This window comes from Nannospalax galili, unplaced genomic scaffold (assembly GCF_000622305.1).
Source record: "Nannospalax galili isolate Female #2095 unplaced genomic scaffold, S.galili_v1.0 scaffold290, whole genome shotgun sequence".
Lineage (NCBI taxonomy): Eukaryota > Metazoa > Chordata > Mammalia > Rodentia > Spalacidae > Nannospalax > Nannospalax galili.
The window spans coordinates 2,868,681-2,886,332 of NW_008331486.1; the positions used below are offsets into that span (position 1 = coordinate 2,868,681).

The following is a 17,652-nucleotide window of genomic DNA, read 5'->3' on the forward strand; positions in this document are numbered from 1 at the left end:
TCTGTGGACACTGCATGACACTGGTGCACTCACATACAAGGCAGGCAATACACTCATACATATAAAATGGGTTTTTTTTAATCAATGAGGCTGGGCATGGTGGCACATGCCTTTATTTCCAGACCCAAAAGGCAGAGACAGGCAGATCTCTATAAGACTGAGGTCAGCCTGGTCTACATAGCAACTTTCAGGCCAGCTGGGGCTACAGAGAGACCCTGTCTCAAAAAACACCAAAAAAAAAAAGATTGAAAAATTTGGGGGCTGGAAAGATGGTTTAGTGGTTAAGAGCACTGGCTGCTCTTCCAGGAGACCCAGGTTCAGTTCTCAGCGCCCACATGGCAGCTAACAACCATCTGTAACTCTAGTTCCAGGGGATCCAATGCCCTCTTCTAGCCTCCACTGGGCACTAAATATACACGGTGCACTTACATACATGCAGGCAAAATATTCATACAAATAAAAAAATAAATTTTAAAAACAATGAGTTCAAGACCAGAGCAACACAGCAATATCTTAGCAAATAAGGCAAAAATAAATCATATATGTGTGAATGCATGTATGTATGTGTGTGTGTATATATATACATATATGTATATAAAATTCTCACTGTGTTCATCAAGTCTTATTTTCTTCCCCAAGGAGGGCTTATGTTTGCTCACTGAAAACGAGAATTCCTTGAGGAGGCTGTGCTCAGGCTAAGGTGGAAGGTGGAGGGCTGCCAGGCACAGCGGCACACACCTGTAATTCCAGCGTTCCAGAGGCAGAGGAAGGATTGAGAGCTCCAGGCCAACCTGGGCTACACTGTGAAAATAAAGTGTCTTTGAGAGGAGATAGGTTGAAACAGAAGAGTGATTTATCAAGGTGAGGAAGGGATTCCTTAGGGACACCACAAAAAGAAAAGGTCTGAAACCTCACTTGCTAGCAGTGTTCTAGATAAACAGCACCTCTCAGAGGGAAACAGGCAAGGAAAGTTGAAACCAGACTCCAAAATCCCCATGCCAGACCCCTAGAGGATCTTGTAACCTGAGGCTAGCTAGCTGTGACAATAGAGATACCAGACTCCAAAGATCCATGTTAGTCAACATTCCATCACTGTGACAAAAAATACCTGAAATACTACTTTAAAAGGGGGTGGGGGGGTTCAGGTCATGGCTGCTGGTCTTGTTGCTGGTCTTGCTCACTTTGGGCCTATGGCAACACACTACATCATGACAAGACTACAAAATGAAGAAGCCTGCTCATCTCACAGGACTGGAAAGCAGAGACAGGATCCCAATATCAGCTTGAAGGACATGTTCCTTCTACTAGGTCTCACCTCCTACTGGCTCAATCACCTCCCAACTGTGCCACAGGATAAGGAAAAAGTCTTCCACATAGGCCTTTGGGGGACATTCAAGATTCAAAGTATAGCAAAACATACCGCACTCACAGTCACATGGGCTATAAACTATCCTGTACCCTTCCTTTGGTTCCTCATGGCTTTTCAAATTCTTATGCAACCCTAAGGACAGTTAAATTAATGATGGGGGCTAGACAAATCTCTCAGTGGTTAAGAGCACTGGCTGCTCTTGCAAAAGACCTGGGTTCAAGTCCCAGCACCCACGTGGGAGCTAACAACAATCCAACACCCTCTTATGAGCTCCAAGGGCACTGCATGACACAGGTGCACCTACCTACATGCAGGCAATACACTCACACACATAAAATAATAAAATGTTTTTTAATTATTAATCACTGAGATTTAACGTCAAATCATCAGGGTGAAACTAGGGAGCAAGAAGTCATAAATTAAAGATTTAATTTAATGGGAATTAAAACACTGCTAACATTTTTTTAATTTTATTATTTTTTATTTTATGTGTATGAGTGTATTGCCTCCATGTGTGTAAGGACACTCGTGTCGTGCAATACCCTTGGAGGTCAGAAGAAGGCGTCAGATCCCCTGGAACTGAAGCTACAGATGGTTGTTAACCACCATGTGGGTGCTGGTAATCAAACCTGGGTTCTCTGAAAGAACAGACAGTGCTCTTAACCCGCTGAGCCATCTTTCTAGCCACCAGTTATTAAATTTTTTTTTTTTTTTTTTTTTTTTTTTTTTTTTTTTTTTTTTATGGTCTCCCTGTAGCCCCAGCTGGCCTGGAACTCATTATGTAGACTAGGCTGGTCTTGAACTCACAGAGATCTGCTTGCCTCTGCCTCCCAAGCCCTGGGACTACAGGCATGTGCCACCACGCCCAGCTACTTATTATTTTTATTTCATGTGTAATGAGTGTATTGCCTGAATGTATGTAAGTGCACCTGTGTCATGCAATGCCCATGGCAATCAGAATAGGGCATCAGATCCCCTGGAACTGGAGTTAGGGACGGTTGTTAGCCCCCATGTGGGTGCTGGGAATCGAACCTGGGTCCTCTGAAAGAGCAGTCAGTGCTCTTAACCACTGAGCCATCTCTCCAGCCCCAAAACACTGTTAACATTTCTTGATTACCTGATTTTGTGAAGATTCATGCTTGCTATGTGGTCAAATATAGCATTAACCTATGGACAGTGTCCTAGTCTGTTTCTCCATTGCTGTGACAAAACACTGACTTGGAGAGGAAAGGGTTTATTTAGCTTACATATCCCAGGTCACTGTTCATCTGGGAGCCCAAGGCAGGAACTCAGGGCAGGAACCTGGACGCAGGAGCTGGAGCACATGTCATGGAGGAATGCTGCTTACTGGCTTGCTCCCCTGGCCCGCTTTCTTACGTAACACAGGCCCACCTGCCCAGGAGTGGCACCACCCACAGTGGGATGGGTCCTCCCACATCACTCATCGAGAAGATGCCCCTCAGACCAGTCTAATAGAGGCAATTCCCCAACTGAGGCTCCCTCAACTCAGGTGTGTCAAGGTGACACTAAAGCTATCCAGCACAACTGACCCCTTGTCAACTTGACACACAAACATCACTATTAAACCGTAACTTTCCAATTTCTGTCCCCAAGATACGATGTTAATATCACAACATAAGACAGTACAACCTTAAAAACCCCACAGTCCTTAAAAAATCCAAACACTTAAAAGTCCATAGTCTCTTAATAGTCTCTTAACTGTGGGTGGGCTTCTGTAAAATCCAAAACAAGTACTATCTTATTTCAAAGGGAAGAATCGGGCACACCTAAGCAAAACCAAAGTCCAGCAAGTAGCTCAAGGCTGGACATCTGGGAGTCACTCACGTTCTTCTGGCCTCCAAAGGGTTCTGGCAGCTCCACTTCTCTGACTCTGCCATCCACAGCACAAACAGCTCATCTCACAGACCCAGGCCAGCTCCATTCCACACCTACTGAGGTCCTTGGTGGTTGTCCCACGGTCCTGGCATCTCCAAAAAGCTGGGGTCTCCACTAAAACTGAGGCTGCACCTTCACCAATGGCCCATCTTGCCTCTCCGGATGCAAAACCTCAGATTCTCTCCATGACCCCTTCAATCCTGGGGTCTTAACTGTAAATGAAGCTGCACTTTTACCTATGGCCTTTCCTGGCCTCTCAGAGTGCCAAGCCTCAGCTGCTCTCTTGTGACTCCTTCATGCCTTCAACACCAGAACCATGCAAGAGACTCTTATACATTACCAAGTCCTGCTTCCAGCTTGAGATAGAGGCTCGGGTCCCCTCTGTGTGCTAACCCTGAGGAACTATCTCATCTCCCAGAAGATTTCACCACGGTGATGCTAGTCTCTTGATACTTACAGCTGATTTTTCAGACCCAGCTAACCAGCATCAATTGTCCCAGCAAAGCAAAGGTTTTACTTCAGGTACTGATCTTTTCTTAATCACAACTGATTCTTCAGCCCCAGCCGACCAGAACCCACAGATTCTCAATCCAAAATATCACATGAATAGCCCTGATAGTCTCCACCTCCCTTTGAAGCTTCACAAGCCAGGCCTCCACCATCTACAACTCTTTCAGCGTAACTGTTCCAAGCTCCACAGCAACAAACTAAGCACGCAATGGCTCTTCTAGCCTAAAGTTCCAAACACTTCCACAGTCCTCCCAAAAACACCAAAGTCACGTCTGTCACAGCAATACCCCACTCCTGGTACCAATTTCTGTCCTAGTCTGTTTCTCCATTGCTGTGACAAAACACTCTAACCAATATCAACTTGGGGAGGAAAGGGTTTATTTGTCTTACATATCCCAGGTCACAGTTCATCTGGGAGCCCAAGGTAAGAACTGAGGGCAGAAGCCTGGAGGCAGGAGCTGGAGCACAGGCCATGGAGGAACGCTGCTTACTAGCTTGCTCTCCTGGCCCCTGCTCAGCCTGCTTTCTTATGCAACACAGGCCCACCTGCCCAGAGGTGGCACCACCCACAGTGGGCTGGGCCCTCCCACATCACTCATCAAGAAGATGCCCCTCAGACATGGCTACAGGCCAGTCCAATAGAGGAAATTCCCCAATTGAGGCTCCCTCAATCCAGGTGTGTCAAGTTGACACTAAAGCTATCCAGCACAGACAGCCTTTGTAAATAAGGAACCCTGGCAGTTTCAAAGAAACTTCCAAACAAGCTGGTCCACCACACATAACAGTTTTTCAAAGACTAGAGACATGACTCAGTTTTTAAGAGCACTTGCTGCTCTTACAGAGGACCCAGGTTCAATTCCCAATATCCATACTGCATGGCTCACACTCACCTGTAACTTCAGATCGAGGGAAAATGATGTCCCCCTCTGGCCTCCATAGGCATTGCACACATGGTACACACACACACACACATACACTCAGGCATGCACACACACACACAGACAATAAAGTTTTTTTTTTTTAATTTGCAATCTTAGGGTTGGAGAGATGACTGTCTCTTTTTTTGTTTGTTTGTTTTTGAGACAAGGTCTCACTGTGTTTCCCTGGCTGGCCCAGGACTCTCTATATGGTGAGAACTTGGTCTTGAACTCAGAGATTCGCATTCCTCTGCTACCCAAGAGTGCTGGTATTAAAGGCATGCACCCAGTGAAGGGAGGTTCTTTTTTTAAATTTTTACTTATTTTTATTTTATGTGTATGAATGTTTTGCCTGCATATATGTAAATACACCCATGTTGTACAATGCCTACAAAGGCCAGAGAGGGTATAGGATTGTCTGGAAATGAGGTTGAACAGCCAGTGCTCATAAAACCTGAGTCAACTCTCCAGCCCAGAAGGAAGGCTCTTAACTAAAGAAGCCAATGAAACTTACAAGGTTCAGGAAGCTCATTAAAGTTACAAGATTCACAAGTTCCCTCTGCAACGTAATATAAGCAGTAAGAACTCCTGGGGAGAGAGACTCCCACTGGTTAAGGTACCTACAAATTTGGCAGAGAGCTCCAGGAAAACAGCTGTCCTCACCCATACTTGGGTGGGCTTTTCTATGATAAAGACAATTCTGAATCACCCATGCTAATGTAAGGAACCCCTCACTCACACGTTCCCTTAAATAAAGTCAGTGGTTCACCAAACTAGACTTGGATGGAATCATTTCCTTGGTCTCCCCAGACATCCTATCTGGGAATAGACGTTTGTTCGTATCTCCCCAGGAAAAGTCAGACAACAGAAACCATCACCACTCTGCCATACTTCATTATGATTTATATTCCTTTTTCCTGGTTACTAATAATGTTATCTTTAAATTGCCTAATATTCCATTCATATAATTTCTCTTATGTATCCAAGTCTATGCCCACTTTTTAAAAATAGAGTTACATGTACCCAGGCTGGCCTCAAACTCACTATGTAACCAATACAGTTGAGGATGACCTTCAACTTCCTGCCACCACTTCCCAAGTGCTGGAATTAAAGGCATGTGTCAGCTTGCCAGGTTTATACAGATCTGGGGAATCAAACCTAGGGCTTCACACGGGCCAGACAAGCACTCTACCAACTGTGCTACATCCCAGCCCTATTGACTACCTTTTATCAGTAATCTTCATAATGAGTCAAAAGACATTTTGAGAATTCTTCACTCTCAGGCATGGTAGTGTACATCTGTAATCTCAGGCCTCAGAGACTAAGGCAAGAGGATCAAAACTTCAAGACCAACTAGGTGTGGTGGTGCACGCCTTTAGTCCCAGTGTTAGAGAGGCAGAGGCAGGTGGATCTCTGTGAGTTCAAGGCCAGCCTGGTCTACATAGGCTACCTGGGGCTACAGGGAGACGCTGTCTCAAAAAAAGATTAAAAAAAAAAAAAAAAAAAAAAGCCTTCAAGACCAACCTGGGCTACCTAGCCTGAGCCTATCAAAAAACAATCAAAGAGAAAAAGAAGCAAAAAGAAAGCAGACTCAGGTTACATACTTTGCCCAGTTGTTCAAAGCTATTCCTTAAAAGCACTGTAATTTCAGTTCAGAATTTCTGTCTCAGGATAACAAACGGCCTTTTTTGTTGATTTTTTTTTTTTGGTTTTGGTTTTAGTTTTTTTTTTTTGGTCTTTTTGAGACAGGGTCTCCCTGTAGCCCCAGCTGACCTGGAACTCACTATGTAGACCAGGCTGGCCTTGAACTCACAGAAATGTTTAGTCCCGAGTGCTGGGACTAAAGGTGTGCACCACCACACCTGGCTTTGTTGTTTGTTTTTTTATTTATTATATGTGCATGAGTGTATTGCCTGCATGTGTATAAGTGCACCCCTGTCGTGCAATGCCTGAGGAGGTCAGAAGAAAGGCGTCAAATCCCCTGGAACTGAAGTTACAGATGGTTATTAACCACCATGTGGGTGCTAGGAATCTAACCTGGGTCCTCTGCAAGAGCAGTCAGTGCTCTTAACTGCTGAGCCCTCTCTCCAGTCCATGACTGCCTTTTAAAATATATTCTATTCTGTTTTCTTTAAACGGGGTCTGGCTAGATGGAGCCCAGCCTGGCCTTGAACCTGGAATCTGCCTGCCTTAGCCTCTGAGGCACAGGACTACAGGCATAGGCCACTGCAAGTGGCCACAACTGACATTTTGAGCTGATTAACTGATACAGACACCATGAGCAAGCAGTGCAGGAGGTTTAGCAGCAGTCTTCCACCCACTGGGTGCCCCAAGTTCTAACTCAAAAATGCCTCCACACTCTGAATACTGTCCCTTAAGAGACAAAAATCTCCCTCAGCTAATGTGTGAGCATTCCATCACTCTGACAAAATACCTGAACTAAACTTAGAAGGAAGAAAGATGTATGTTGGTTTACAAGTTTAGAGTTTTTAGGTCATGGTCACTTAGCCTGGTGGATTTCAGACCGCTAGTGAGGCAGCTCATCACAGGAGAAAGAAGCACTTGGCAGCAGGCTACTCACCTTAGGCAGCCAGGAAGAAGAGAGGAAAGATGGAGCTAGGGACAAAGCCCCTAAGAACCCCCACAAAGACCCATTCCTTTCAACTAGGCCACACTCCATTTGTTTCCATCAGCTGCAAATAGCCCATCAAACTATGAGTCTACAGATAGATTAATCCGTTGATGAAGTCGGAGGCCACATGGCTTAATCACTTCCTCAAAGTCCCTCTACTCAACACTGCTGCACTGGAGACCACGCCTTCATGTGAGCCTTTTAGGGACATTTTATATCCAAACCATTAACAGCTGAGAACTACTGCTTTCATCTAAGCTCATCTCTGTCATTTCAATAGTCACACTATCACCAAAATTAACCTTCCAAACCTTCAGAGCATAGGAATGTCTGTGGCAACTGTTCTCAATGCCAATAAGCATAATTTCTACAGATGCTATGTATATGCCACATAAACCTTTGTATAGAAACAAAGTCATCTCACTGTCTCATACATGAGTTATTCCAAGCATGCCCATATCTCACTTATGTCTACACCCCAAGAACCCAGAATTAGAAAACATTCCAATGTGTCTTATGTTTTGTTTGGGGTTTTTGTTGTCAGTGTTGTTTCAGGCAGGGTCTCACTATGTAGCCCTGGCTGACCTGTACTCACTATGTAGCCCAGGCTGGCCTCCAACTCACAAAGATCCTCCAGCCTCTGCCTCTTGAGCACTGAGATTAAAGACATACACCATCATGCCTGGCCCTCATTCCAACGTCTCTTAAACAAATTATATATACCAACACTTGTTGCTCTACTAGAGGACCAGAGTTCAGTTCCCAGCATCCACATGGTAGCTCACTGCTCTGCGGATCTAATGCCCTCTTCTGGCACCCACACAGATGTGTGTATACACACACACACACACACACACACACACACACACACACAGATAATTAAAAAAAAAAACTTTAAAAAAAAAAAAAGGTTCAGGATATTCTAGGAAGTTGAGGTAATAGGAGCATCTTTTGGGCCTTCAAGATGGCTCAATGGGTAAAGTCACCAATCCTACTAACCAGAGTTCAAGTCTCAGGACCCACATGGCAGAAAGAACCAACACCCTCAAGTTTTCCTTTGACCTCCACATACAAACTATAGTACACACACAAAAAAAATTTTTTTTTTTTGAGACAGGGTCTTAACTATAGAGCCCTGTTGGCCTCAAACTCACTATATAGACCAGTCTCACCTCAAATTTACAGAGATTCACTTGCCTGTGCCTCTGAGTGCTGAGATTAAGGCAATGCATCACCACATCTGGCCCTAAATAAATTCTCTTTTTTTTTTTTTGTCTATCTTTTTGAAACAGGGTCTCCCTATACCCCCAGGTGGCCTGGAACTCATTATGTAGACCACGCTGGCCTCGAATTCACAGAGATCTGCCTGCCTCTACCTCCCAAGTGCTGGACTAAAGGTGTGTACCACCATGCCTGGCAATAAATAAATTCTTTAAAAATTACACATATCACGCCGGGTGTGGTGGCACACGCCTTTAGGGGGGCAGAGGCAGGGGTATCTCTGTGAGTTCAAGGCCAGCCTGGTCTACATAGCGAGTTCCAGGACAGCTGGGGCTACAGGGAGACCCTGTCTCAAAAAGACCAAAAAAAAAAAAAGAAAAAAAAAAAAATTACATGTATCACTTGGGAGGCAGAGAAAGGAGGAACTCTGTGAAATAGAGGCCAACCTGGCCTACACAGCAAGTTCCAGGCCAGCTGGGGCTATAGAGAGACCCTGTCTCAAAACAAAACAAAACAAACAACTTGTAATACCACCAAAATACTTGGTTCCCTTAGATTTAAATAAATAGATAAATAAAAGTCTTTAAATTACACAGATAAGGCTTTTCTTTTTTTGGTACTGGGGATTGAAGCCAGAACCTTGCACACCAGATTAGATTTAATCAATGTGAATTCTATTCATGCAAATCGGTCTTGCTCCAAACATGACCTGAAAGAAATCTCTATCTTATAACCTAAACATCACTACTAACAGATTGAACTAAGACAAGGAAATAAATTTCAAATTAAAAACAATAGGGAAGAAAGTGCTTTTGGAGACTATTCAACTTAGACTGTGAAGTATTCTAAGAAGCAATCTTTTAAAAACTCATTATGGAGAGCTGAGACACCCTTCAGCTGGTAGAGTGCATGCCTGGCATAGATGAAGCCTTGGTTCAAGCTGCCATATCATATAGTCTTAGAGTGGTGCTACATGCCTGGAATCCCAGGACTTGGAAGGTAGAGGCCTGAGGGCCAGAAGTCAAGGTCTTAATCAGCCTAGAAGGCCAGCCTAGAATCTGTAAGACCCTGGCTCAGAAAACATACTAGGAGTTCAGTCAAATAGCATTGACCTAGTTATGTACAAGGTGTTGGGTTTAGTCCCTAGAACTACCAAAAGAAGAGACAGAAAAATTTTACATTTATCATTGACTTTTTCCCCCATCAAAGCCAATGTTCCAGTATGTAAGCTAGTGAGAAAATGCATCTTCTGGCTAAATGGTCTTCTGGCTAAAAACAAGCTATGCGCTGGAGAGATGGCTCAGCGGTTAAGAGCATTGACTACTCTTGCAGAATACCCAGGTTCGATTCCCAGCACCCACATGACGGCTACAAACCGTCCTTAACTCCAAGGGAATCCGAAGCCCTCTTCTGACCTCTACAGCCTTGCATGATACGGGTGCACTCACATACGTGCAGGCAATATACTCACACACATAAAATAATTTAAAAAAAAAAAAAAAAAAAAATCTATGGGAGCTGGGCTTGGTGGTGCTTGCCCTCTAGTCCCAGCACTTGGGAGGCAGAGGCAGGCCAATCTCTAAGATGGAGACCAACCTGGTCTACAATCACTGCCAGGAAATGCAGAGACAAACCAGTTACTGGTTTAATTGTATTCTTTTTCTCTCATTTCTTCTTTTCCTTAACTGATTTGTTAGCCTCTCAACTAAGCATGTCTTAAAAAGAAGGGGGGGGGGAGAGTCAGAAATAAAAGGCACTTGAAGGATGTTTGGGTTTCTCTTTTGTTTGTTGTTTTTCATTTTTCAGTCTCCTCAGCTAATGCGATTAGAGGCATACAACTGGTTTGAAGGATGGGTGTTTTTTTACTTGAAACTTGCTGTGTACAAAAACCTCTATGTGCCAGGCACCATAATGGGCACTTTGCAACTCTGGTAGGGCAGAACTGTTTTTTTGTTGTTTTTCTCTCTTTTTTTGTTTCCTGAGGCTAAGAAAGGATCCCCACCTTCCCCACTCTGGTATGCAGGGTCAGACCCAAGGCCTCAAGCATGTTAAGCAAGACAACATATGCAAAACAGTTCTCTTCAGATGACACACATAATTGCTGTGCTGACACATGGAATGGACTCGGAAATATTCAGTGAACACTTGCATTACTGTACCACTCACCCACACAACATATGATCTCGAAATTTACTCAGTGACAGCGATGGATTCAAATTCAGCCAAAACCATCACACGCAAGTTGTATGTGCAGGCTATTATGGGAGCAAAAGTGTACAGAAGAGGAAGGAGAGACTGGAGGAAGTCCTCATTGAGGATGTGATATGTGAACTAAGTTTTAAAGGGAAGAGCAAAGTGAAAGCATTCCAGAAAGGAAGAAAAATCATGCACAAAAAAATTAAAACAGGGGCTGCAGAGATGTCTCAGTGTTTAAGAGCACTGGCTCCTGCCTGCTCTTCCAGAGGTCCCAAGTTCAGTGGCGGCTAACAATGGCCTGAGTTACAGGGGCTCCGACGCCCTCTTCTGGCCACTGTGGGCATTGCATGTTCGTGGTGCACTAACACACATGCAAGCACTTAAAAATAAATCGAAAAATTTTTTAACTAAAGCAGAGAACAAAAGTTCTGGAAATGGCAAACAGAAGATAGGATACATTTAGCAATTCCTTAGTCTTGACAGGCTCACCAGATAACATGTCCATGAGATAGAATTAACTGTGGCTGGAAAGGTAGGCAGATGTGAAGTAAAGGCAGTCCTTTACTAAACAGTTAGGCCAAGACTGAACCATGTTCAACAGCAAGGGGGAAACACAGAAGCCGCCTAAGCATGAAAAATACATGATCAACTTGCACAGCCTAGTGAATAAGTGAAAGAGTAGAGGCCAGGTACTTTGGTGACTGCCATTTTCATGTCTAGCATTTTATATCTACTTATCCTGGAGGATTTCTACACATAAACAGAAGTAACTTCAAGGTATTAAGCTGTGAAAATAGTGCTACATGTTCTAGCTGGAGCTTACCTTCTCAAGGCCAATGACAACATATGCAAAAAAGGACTCTTCAAAGGACTACCTGACACATGAAACAGACTCAAAATTGTGGGATGAATATTCTTTATTATTCAAGGAATAACTCACATGTACATAGAAATATACACAATAAATTAATGTAAAAAAATGTCTGTGGCTTACTTAAGCCCTTTGTTACTATTTTCCGAAGACTAAACCATTTCAATTCTAGATTCTATATACAGTGAAATGAGAAGAATCAGATTAAAAACTATTTTCAACTGTATATTTATTAGAAGTATTACAGTAACCTGGTTAAAAGCGTAAGCTCTGCAGTCAGACAGCCTGGATTCAAATCCTGGATCTATCATCTATTAAGTGTGTTATCTTGACTCAGTTTCCTTTTCTACAAAATTATGCCTCGAGGATTACAGGAAATAATACATACAGAGCACTTGCACACAACACTTGCCACACAGTAGCTGTTTGATAAACATTAGTTCTACAGAAATGGTAGAAAAGTTAAAACTACGACTAAAGTCAAAAATCAGTACTTCTCAATTTTCCATGTTTCCCACATTATATACCTCAGAAGGGGAAGTCATCTGAAGTCCTCAAAAGGAAAATCTCGTATATAGTCACATTCACTAAAAATGGGGCCAAGTAAGAAACTTCACTCCCTGATCATGTACAATGAATTATATAGTATTGCACAGGTGCAGCTAAGCAAGCAGAAAAACAAGAAGCCAGAGCCGAAAGCATCTGCCTTACCTGCTTTTCCGTTTTCGAGGCGGTTTCTCCACTGTGCCAGTCAGTCTACAGACCAAACAAATTAAGGCTGGTAACTAAAAGTGGCACCAAGAACGCACCCCGGGCCCCACGGTACTGGTCCAGCACTCCGCAGACCCCTTGGGGCACCACACCTGACCTTAGAACACCTCACCCCGCCTCCCGTCCCTCTCAGGACCAAGAGATGCTGGGACGCCCTGGTCCCCGCTGGCCCTGCCTGCTGGCCCCGGCGCCCCCATTCAGCACGGGCCCCCGCTGGCCTCCTCATTGTCTGCCCGGCGCCGCAGGGCCCCCCCAGGCTCCCCTCGGCCGCGCCCCGCCCCTCAGCCCCAGCCCCCCGCATTCCTCGGCCTCCTGCTCCCAGCTGCTCGGCCGCGCTCCCCTCGGCGCCCCAAGATGCTGCGCCCGCACCCCCGCCCCTCAGGCTCGGCGGCCCCCCGGCCCGCACAAAAACCAGCCCGGGCCTCGCACCCCAGCCCGCCCCACCTGGGGGCCAGGCGACTCCGCGGCTGCTGGGGCTGCCGGGCTCCTCTGACCATCCGGCTCCGGCTCCGCCGCGGGAGCTGCTCCGGCGGCCGCAGGGCTCGCTCGGGAAGCTGAGGCGCCGGAGGCTGGAGTAGGCGGAGAGGCGGGAGGAGGGCCTCGCGCCTCGGCCAGGCTTGCCGCGGGGCCCACCCCCTCCGCGGCTCTCCTCACCTCCCATTGGCTGCAGCCGCAGAGTGCCCGAAAGTCCGACTGCCGATTGGGCGCCCACGCCGTCACATCCCGCGAGGCCCTCCCCGAGGTTTGGTTGAGACTGCAGGTGGCGGCAGAGGTGCCCGAGAGACTGTTGCGGGGTAGGAGGAGGCACGAGCGCTCCCATGCGGCAGAGAGTAGTCACTGCCGCTCCAGGGCCAGACACCTGCCCCCAGTTTCTCTCCCTGGACTCTGCATCCAGACTCCCAGACACCTGCTAACTACCCCCACCTCCGCACCATTCCAGAACCAAAATCAAGCACTGCGATTTCTCCAAATGCGTGTAGCAAGTGCGGGAGCAAAGCAACTCTCCCCCAAACGAGCGTCGTTTTGAGTCGCCTTGAATGCAGTCCCTGCCAGCATCTTGCAAAAATGGTCTCGGCTCAATGCTACCCCTCAAAGAGGATCCAGTCCGAAATTGTAAGAATCCACCAACATAAAGCATGATCTGCCTGCAAGAAAGATCGCAAGCTTGGGAGCAAGCTTTTAAGAAAGCAAAAGGATTTTTTAATTAGCATAAAAAAACAGCACTGCTAAAAGAATCAACGCAATAACTAAAAGAAATGTATTCCATTTTGAGCAGCCTGCAAAGAATTGCTTCTTGTGCATGCTAGCCATTCTGTGCCATTGCGGATGACTAAAATCTACACCAGTCAATGTTTATATAAATTTCACTGCGTTTTTGAGAGACCTAAGCATGCAAAACTACCAGCACTTAAGTATAAGAAATACTACCTTTCTTCTTCCACTCTAACAAAAATAAATTTTTAGATGGGTAAGAACTCCCTTCATCTCTGGTCCTCTGTAAAGCTGTCGATTGGCAGATCCTTTGTATCTGTTTGGAGTTGGGAGGAGGCAGCAAACTTTCTCTCAAGCCACTTTCATTTTATTAGCACACGCTCTGTTAAAACACACAACAACGTGGGAGAAACGGAAGAAGGGTGAGATGGCTCAGGGGGAAAAGCGTTTGTTATGCAAGCAATTTCCATCCCTGGAATCCATGGTTGGAACCGACTCCTGAAAACTGATCTTGATCTCCATCCATTCACTGTAGCAGGTGCCTGGGGACAAATTTTTCACTGATCTCCCTAAATGGCAAACATTAGGATATCATTTTTTCACAGAACCGAATGTATTTGGTGCAAAGGGCTCTCCTTAATTCTTAGATGGTTTTTTGTATCCTTGATGTTAAAATGGCTTTCCTTTTATGAAGTACTGTGATGCTGTGAATTGTAGTGGGATTTTTTTTTTGCATTTTTTTAAATTTAGTACATGTAGCAAGAAGGTACACATGCTATGACCCGTGTGTGGATGCCAGAAAACAACTCATGGGAGCCAATTCTCTCCCTCCACCATGTGGGTCCAAGGGATCAGACTCCTCAGGTTAGTAGGCTGGTAACAAACACCTTTGCCCACTGAACCATCTAGCTGGCCCATTGCTGAGGATGTAGCCTGGGACCTCTCTTAGATTGTGTCTCTCCAGAATTACACTTCCAGTTGTCATGGGACTTTTTTTCACAAAAAAAAAAAGAGCAAAAGACTAGACTCTGAGAAAAGCTAGAAATTGTTTAGAATTGCAAAATTAGGTGGAAAGACTGCATAAATGTTTGATATGAATATAGTGTTCTTTTGGACTAAGACAAACTGTTGAATGGTTAATTGTGCATTTCTCATTTTGATGTGTCATGTATGTTAATGAGTAAATAAAATAAAAACTGGTACCTCTTTATTTTAAAAAAATGGCTGTAACTAGCAGAAATATTACCAAAATTCTGCTGTTCCTACATAATCCTAGGGATCACAGAACCACGATCATCTCAACTTTTCTTTGCACCTGTATTATCAATTCAGCAAGAAGAAATAACTCCAAAGTAATCTGTGGGGAAAGGGGAGGTGTCCTGATGGGACCAACTCACTACGTTGAAATACCACTCATGACATTTCCTGAAATATTGACTGAAGTCCTCTTCCTACTTTCCAGTCTCTTTCATAACTGGCCAACCCCGTCTGAAACAGTAGACACTGTCAGCAGAACTGATACTGTTCACTGCTGGGCATTCCTATGGGACACCCTTCATGTTGTGTCCAAGTTCTATAATCTGTTTTGGGGCTTTTACTCTAGAATATGTATTTTTACTTTAGAACATGTACATTTCATTACTTCGGTTCATCATTTCTCATTTCCTCTCTTTAAGTTAACAACAGTAATTCATCCTGCAGCAAACATTTCCCTCCACATTCCTTCTACTTAAAAAGCTACACTGTTAGCAACTGTTTAACCTCCTTCCAATCACCAATTGGGGGTAAGGGTCCTCAATAAATGGCAGATTTGGACCAAGTACTAGGTATTTTGTAGGTGTTATTTTTAATACTAAGATCAACTCTATGGTATTCTTATTTTAGACACAGAAATTTAAGATTCAAAGAATCCAATTTGTTCAGGGTCACATAGCCACAAAAATCAATACTGCTTAAAATAGAAGGCTCAAGATGTCACTCTGGGCCGGGCGTGGTGGCACATGCCTTTAGTCCCGGCATTCAGCAGGCAGATCACTGTGAGTTCAAGGCCAGCCTGGTCTACTTGGTGAGTTCCAGGTCAGCTGGGGCTACAGGGAGACCCTGTCTCAAAAAGATTAGTGTGCCTAGAACACACAAGGCTCTGGGTTCATCCTCAGCACTCAAACACAGGTCATATACAGCATTTACCTAAACTGCTCAATTACAATTTTTTTAAATATTTTATTATTTTTATCTGTATGAGTGTATTGCCTTCTAGTAAGTGCACCCATGCCATGCAATGCCTGCAGAGGTCAGAAGAGGGCATCAGATCTCCTGGAACTGGAGTTTTGGACTGTTAGCCACCATGTGGGTACTGGGATTCAAACCCCAGTCCTCTGAAAGAACAGTCCGTCTCTTAACCACTGAGCCATCTCTCCAGCCCCTCAATTACACTTTTTAACTGATTTCTTTTTAATATCCCATTCCCATTTATACACAAATCAGAGTGATGAGTACCATAGTAGGTGTTCACAGACTGAGTAGAATATAAAATGTAATAAATACTTTTGTTGATACATAAATTTCATACACTTTTGAATTAAGAAACATGTTAATGATCTAAGCAAAAGCTTATTCCCATGAGAGGAAAAGTACATAGTCATCATCTAAAGAAGAAAACGGAAAATTAACAAGTAGGGACTAAGGAACCAACTTTCCCAATGCATTAATAAGTTTGGCACCATGCTGGGGACTTTCCAAATGCTTCCTTTTGGTTACTGTTTCATTAGCATTACTGCACTGTAAATTACACAATTGAAAGTTATGACCTCATCAAGCATGGTTCTGGGCACAGGATCCAGGTTCCAATAATAAATATTGCTTTTAAGGAATTGGAACACTTAGCCCATAGACAAATGCAGGGTGGGGGTAAAAAAAAAAAAAAGGTTCAGTTTCATTTTTATTAAAAAAAAAAAAAAAAGGCTGGACAGGGTAACACATGTCTTTAATCTCAGCACTTGGGAGGCAGAGGCAAGCAGATCTCAATGAGTTTAAGGCCAGCTTGGTCTACATTGTGAGTTCCAGGACAGCTGGAGCTACAAGGAGACCCTGTCTCAAAAGGACAAAAAAAAAGGTAAATAAAATTTCAGGGCATGGTGGCTCATGCTTTTAAATCTCAGCACTCGGGAGGCAGAAGCAAACAGATCTCTGAAAGATCAAGGCCAGCCTGGTCTACATAGCAAGTTCCAGGCCAGCTGGGACTACAGGTAGACCCCACCTCAAGAAACCCCCCCAAAAAAGGGACCAAAGAAAGAGTGTGGTCAGGTGTGGTGGCGCACGCCTTTAGTCCCAGCACTTGGGAGGCAGAGGCAGGTGGAGCTCTGTGAGTTCAAGGCCAGCCTGGTCTACATAGTGATTTCCAGGCCAGCTGGGCTACAACTGTCTCAAAAAAGACCAAAAAGAAACAAAGAAAAACAAACAAATTGTAAATTAAACAAAGTACTAAATTCTTGTCAAGGAATACTTCAGACTATGCATTAGATAAAATTATTTTTTCACAAACTTCCTATAGTCTTTTTTATTAATTTACACCAAGGGAATTACACCATTTGAAGAACTGAAGGAGCTTCACCAAAATGAGCATCTAAAGAATGGTGACATTTAAAAATCTTGATTCTTGCTGTTAAATCTCTTCAACTCTATATACAATCTTCTGGAAACTGATGAGAAAAATTCTAATTCTGATAACAGGCTCAGAAAGAGTCCTGATTTGTTCTCACGATACAGACATTTTCCCCAACACCTGGTGCTGGAAATTTACATAGCAAAAACACACAAATCTTAGATGCAGTGAACCTTTTGAACCTTATTTCAGAAGCAACACTCAACATTTAAGATGTCACAATCTTCCAACAGTTCTAGACATCCAGGTAGAATAAGAGCTGATGCAGACTGCAGGTTAGATGTACTCCTGGTCAAGGCTTTTTAGGATCACACACAAACACACACATTTAAAGAAGTGAGATTGTTCAGGGAGAAGCATTAACCTATGAACAGCTAGCCAAGAGCACATCAGCCA

General features: G+C 44.2%; 1 protein-coding gene across 2 annotated transcripts in view; it reads right to left on the reverse strand.

Moving 5' to 3' along the window:
• Positions 1-12,958, reverse strand: part of Scai (suppressor of cancer cell invasion) — a 151,122-nt gene extending 138,164 nt beyond the window's left edge. Inside the window, exons 1-2 of one of the 2 annotated variants that reach the window (XM_008824779.3) lie at positions 12,828-12,958; positions 12,324-12,368 (exon numbers count right to left, since the gene is read on the reverse strand). In XM_008824779.3, the coding sequence (XP_008823001.1) occupies positions 12,324-12,368; positions 12,828-12,880 (98 nt within the window). In that variant the 5' untranslated portion in view covers positions 12,881-12,958. The remainder of the gene's footprint in view (positions 1-12,323; positions 12,369-12,827) is intronic. The other variant, XM_029559603.1, reaches the window with a different exon arrangement.
• Positions 12,959-17,652: the final 4,694 nt, after the last annotated feature.